Source organism: Bison bison, unplaced genomic scaffold (genome assembly GCF_000754665.1).
Source record: "Bison bison bison isolate TAMUID 2011002044 unplaced genomic scaffold, Bison_UMD1.0 scf7180017864472, whole genome shotgun sequence".
NCBI classification, from domain to species: Eukaryota; Metazoa; Chordata; class Mammalia; order Artiodactyla; family Bovidae; genus Bison; species Bison bison.
Window position 1 is genome coordinate 10,767,047 of NW_011495033.1, and position 4,465 is coordinate 10,771,511.

At 62.5% G+C, this 4,465-nt stretch overlaps 1 protein-coding gene across 1 annotated transcript in view; it reads right to left on the minus strand.

The window, feature by feature from the left end:
- LHX1 (LIM homeobox 1) overlaps positions 1-3,768 on the minus strand; it is a 5,997-nt gene extending 2,229 nt beyond the window's left edge. The window contains exons 1-3 of the mRNA XM_010861552.1: positions 2,776-3,768; positions 687-913; positions 312-589 (exon numbers count right to left, since the gene is read on the minus strand). Of these exons, the coding sequence (XP_010859854.1) occupies positions 312-589; positions 687-913; positions 2,776-2,945 (675 nt within the window). The 5' untranslated portion in view covers positions 2,946-3,768. The remainder of the gene's footprint in view (positions 1-311; positions 590-686; positions 914-2,775) is intronic.
- Between the last annotated feature and the right edge of the window lie 697 nt (positions 3,769-4,465).

The following is a 4,465-nucleotide window of genomic DNA, read 5'->3' on the forward strand; positions in this document are numbered from 1 at the left end:
CTCTCATCGCCGCGTCCGGACGGTGCCCCCTCCTCCCGCCTCATGCCCCCCCTCCCCCGTCTCTCTCCCATCCTTACCACTATCGCCTGCGTTGGACGGGAAAGAGGAGGAGGTTTAGCGAATTCCAGATGCCCTACACTTCTGTTGCGACTTCAAAGTCGGAGCCGGGTAGGGGTGTCTGGGCCTCTCCCCTCCCCTCTGCCAGCCTCCAGGGACTCGCTCTGCTCCTCAAAGCTGCTTCCCACCCCCACCCCCAGGCTCAACCTGCAGGTTGCACCTCGAGGGAACTAAGTGGCATGCTCGGCCCTGACCTGGATGACACGCATGTTGAGGCCGGTCTCCTGAGCCAGCTGCTCGCGGATGTGGCGCGTGGGCTTGGGTGTGGCAGCGAAGGCGGCCTTCAGTGTCTCCAGCTGCTTGGCCTTGATGGTGGTGCGAGGCCCTCTCCGCTTGGCCCCCAGGTTCTGGTCGTCGTTCTCATTGCTGCCCCCTTCCTTGTCCGACACGTTGGCGCTCTCCGAGTCCTTGGCGTCGTCCTGCGACGGGTCTTGGGAGTCCGGAGACAAACTGGGGTCACTGCCCGTGGTGGCTGGGGAGAGGAAAGGGACAGGTGAGCAGCAACCAGTGGCGGGCCTTCCTCCCCCGAGACCCACGCACCCGGAAGGAGCCGGGCATCGGGTCCTCACCCGAGTGGAGGCTGTTCTCTTTGGCGACACTGCTGTTGCTTAGGTAATCCTCTTTGCAGACAAACTTGTTCTCATCGATGATGTAGAGCTCCTCGCCGGTGGATAGCTGCTTGTTACACATCATGCAGGTGAAGCAGTTCAGGTGAAACACTTTGCTCCGCGCTCTTCGCACCAGGTCGCTAGGGGAGATGCCCTGCGCGCAGCCAGCACACTTGGTACCGAAACACCTGCGGGGGGTTGGGGGTTCGGGTGGGATTGGGCCGAGGGAAGCCAGAGGGCAGGAGAAAGGCGATAGAGACAGTAGAGGAAGAAGAATGGGGGGAGGGGTGTGGAGAGAAAGAGAGAGAGAAAGAGCCGAAAAGGAAGAGAGGTAGAATGCCGATTAAGCAGGCCAGAACGCAGGAGGAGAGAGCGCGGGTGCCAGTGAAAAGTCAGGGGGGAAAAACACATGGTTACAATGAGGGAGCAAGGAGCTTAAGCCGCCGCCACCCCTAGCCTCCTGCCCCGTTTTGTCCCAGAGACAAAAAGCTCTGAGGGCACCTCCCTCACTTTCCCGATTTTCCGATTAGATTTTCCGATTAGATTCAAAAAACCAAATTAGATCTCCATTCTAACGCGTCCCAAGCACCGCCGCTTTCTATGCATTGCCTCTTTCGTCGAAAAAGAACCCCAGTCCCACCGCGGGTAACAAACAGCCGCGGAGAGCCTGGACGGCCACAGCCTGGGAGCTGCCGCGTTCCAGCCCAAAGTCCGGCTGGTCGGCTCAAGCTAGACCGCGTCGCGGCTCTAGGTGCCGGGATGCGCTTCGCGGGAGGCAGGCTTCTGGGGCCCACTGGCAGCCTGCGGTGCTCGCCGTTGCCCCGCTCGGCTCTCGCCAGTAGCCAGAGGCCGGGCACTGCGGGCCAAGGCCAGAGGCCCAGCCTGCGCTTCCTCTCGGCAATACCAGCGGACCGCGCTTTGCTCCGTGGGCCGCCGCCACCAGGGCCGCGCATCCCCGGGATGCACCGGGGACAGCGCTTCCGGGTCCTCTGGGCAAAGCCACCTGGGTGGCTTCGAACCCCTCCTCTGTCCCCCAGTTTGATCTGTCACCACAAACTCAGAGAAAATCAGAGACTAAGTCAGCCAAGGAAACGGATATTTCAGACCGGCCTAAAGGAGGATCAATTCGAATTTGCTCCAGTTCTGTTGGTTTGTGTGTTGTGTGGACTCGGTGGCAGGGTGGTAAGTTAAAATGCTCAGCGGAGCAGGGTTGTTGGGAGGCTTCTCCGGCTCCAACGAGCCAGGTCTCCGCTTTCCCCCAGGTCTCCACAAGGAGGTGGCCTGCGGTGGCAGCCGAAGCCCAGAAGAGCTCCGAGCGGAGCCCTCGCCTCACTGCCGAGGTCGGCGTTGCGTGGAGGCCGAACCTGCTGGCCATGTGGGCAGCCCGGGAAGGTCGTCTTGCAGGCTGCAGCCTCCGGCACTTCACAGGCTACCAGTGCAAGTAGTGTGGCCAGGTCGGCCCATCGGGTGTCAGGAAGACCATGGGCCGTGCAAGATAGGCCCCCAGGCCCGAGCTCTTCACAGTCGCTGCCACCGCAGGCGACTGGACGCGCCATGCCAAAGGCTCTGCGGTTCCCGCCAAGACTTCTCGGGGACGGAAAAGGTAATGGGATGCAGTTTAGCCGGGGCTTCTAAGCTCAATCTGGAGGACGAGTCAACCGGGGAGGCAGGAAGAATGCAGTTGCTGGACAGATCTGCTAGGGGAAAGATAGGACGCGGGGCTACACCTTCTGAGGCTGAGCTACCTCCTTCCAAGCCAGGAGGAGCTTCTCGCTCCGAGGCGAGTTCAGACTCTTTTTCTTCCCAGGCACGTGCAGCCAAGCCCGGACCCACAATTTCCAGGGCGAAAACAGGCCGCATCCTCGGCGCCCAGCGCGCGCCAGCTGGCCAAGAGGCGGGACCCCCGCCCCCGGGGACGTAGCTGCCCCTCTCCAAAGGCAGCTCCCAACGCGGGTCGCCGCGGCCACGCTGACCTCTGATCCGCAGCCGGCTGGGAAGGGCCCGCGGGGAAGGAGCGGCCCAGGCGGCGCGCGAGGGAAGAAGTACTCACCGGAAGAAGTCGTTTTTGCAGTAGAGCTTGCCTTCCCGGGAGAAACACTTCTCGGTCAGGTTGCATTTACATTCACAGCACTGGACGCACTTGACGTGCCAGGCCCTGTCCAGCACGTTCAAGAGGAAGCGGTCCAGGATGGGCCTTTTGCAGCCGGCACAGTGCACCATGGTCTTTGGTTTGGTCGGGTGAGGCCCGGAGAGAGAAGCGCAAGATAGAGCCGAGGAGATGACTCACGAAGACGACCGGCGGGAACTCCCCAGCCTCTCCACAAAAGAGGACACAGACTTGGCGGGGCAAACCGAAACCCGCACCGGAAAATCAAAGACAGGGAGGAAGGCTGATGGGGGCGTGAGAGTGGGGGGCGCCGCTTCAGACAAGTGTGCAGCCGGGCAGTCCCGGGGCCTCCGGGGCACAGCAGCGCCGCTGCAGCTCGCAGGGCGAGGAAAAGAGTCTCAGGCGGGCGAGCTAAGCGACTCTTCAAGCCCAGAGCCCGCGAAGGAGTGAAGGTCACCGAAAACGGCGACGGGAACGGAAATAAATAAACACACCGGAGTCGGAGAAGGACGACGCGGCTGGCCGGGGTTGCGGGGAAAGCGCCGCTGAGTTCTCTCGGGCTTGAGGTAGAGCTGTCGGAAGGCAAAGTGCATCTGCTCTTGTCGGGGTAGGAGGACGGGTGTGTGTGTGTGTGTGTGCCGGGTTGCCCGCCACCTGAATTTCCCCTCCTCTTTCGATAAAGAAAAGAACCAAGCGAATAGAGAAGCTTTGGATCCTAAACTGCCGGCATCGCTCAGCGGGTCGGGACGCGCTGGGCGCCCGCGGTGGGCCTGGGGGAGGAGGGAGCAGGGGCTGGCCGAGGCGCGGAGGGAGGGAGGAGGGGAGGACCGGAGGAAGATCTCGTTGTCGATTGTTGTCGTTGCTTAGGTTTCCCCCCTTTTGGAGAAGAGTTCTCTTGTCAACCGAGAGCGGAGAGGGACAACTAGGCGCGGACGCAGCCAGGTGCGCGCGCGCTCCCCACCGCCCCAGCCCTGTCACCTCGGCCAGTGGCCTGCCGGGCGGCCTCCGTCTCCGCGGGACAGCCCTCCCCGCGCCTGGTCTCCTTCGGAGAGGGGGTGCCGTCCGGCTCCTCACCGCGCCTGGCCGTGCATCGTGGCTCCAGTCGCAACTCGCGGCCTCCTGGGCGCGCAGCCCCACATCGCTTGGCCCACGCTCCGGCTGCCTCCGTGCAAACCCCACAGTCTCTGGACTTTCTTTTCTTTTCCTTTCCCCCTCTGTTTTTCGTTGGGGTAGCAAATCTGTGTTTCCTTTCTAGCCTCTTTCCTTCCTTTTTTTTTTTTTTCTTTTGCAGCGGGAGGAGTCGGGGGGAGGGGGTGTAGCTTGAAGAGCTTTAAAAACAAAAACAAAACAAAAACGTCCTGCTGCCGCGGCTACAGTTGTGCGCGGCTGGAACAGCTCGGCCTGGGCCGCCGCTGTCGCCGGCTGTCCCCGGACAGGCGTCCCTCTGTCCCTGGTCTCCTGGCCCAGTCCGCCGCCCCGGCGCGTCTCTCCCCCGCTCCGGCGGCTCGGTCACTGCTCCCGGCTGTTGGCTGGGCTCTGGAAGCCCCCTTGCCTTAATGCAGCGCCCGCCGACGTCACGGCGGCCTACGACCAATCAGCGGCTCGCGGTCCCTCTGTAAACCATCCTGCATCT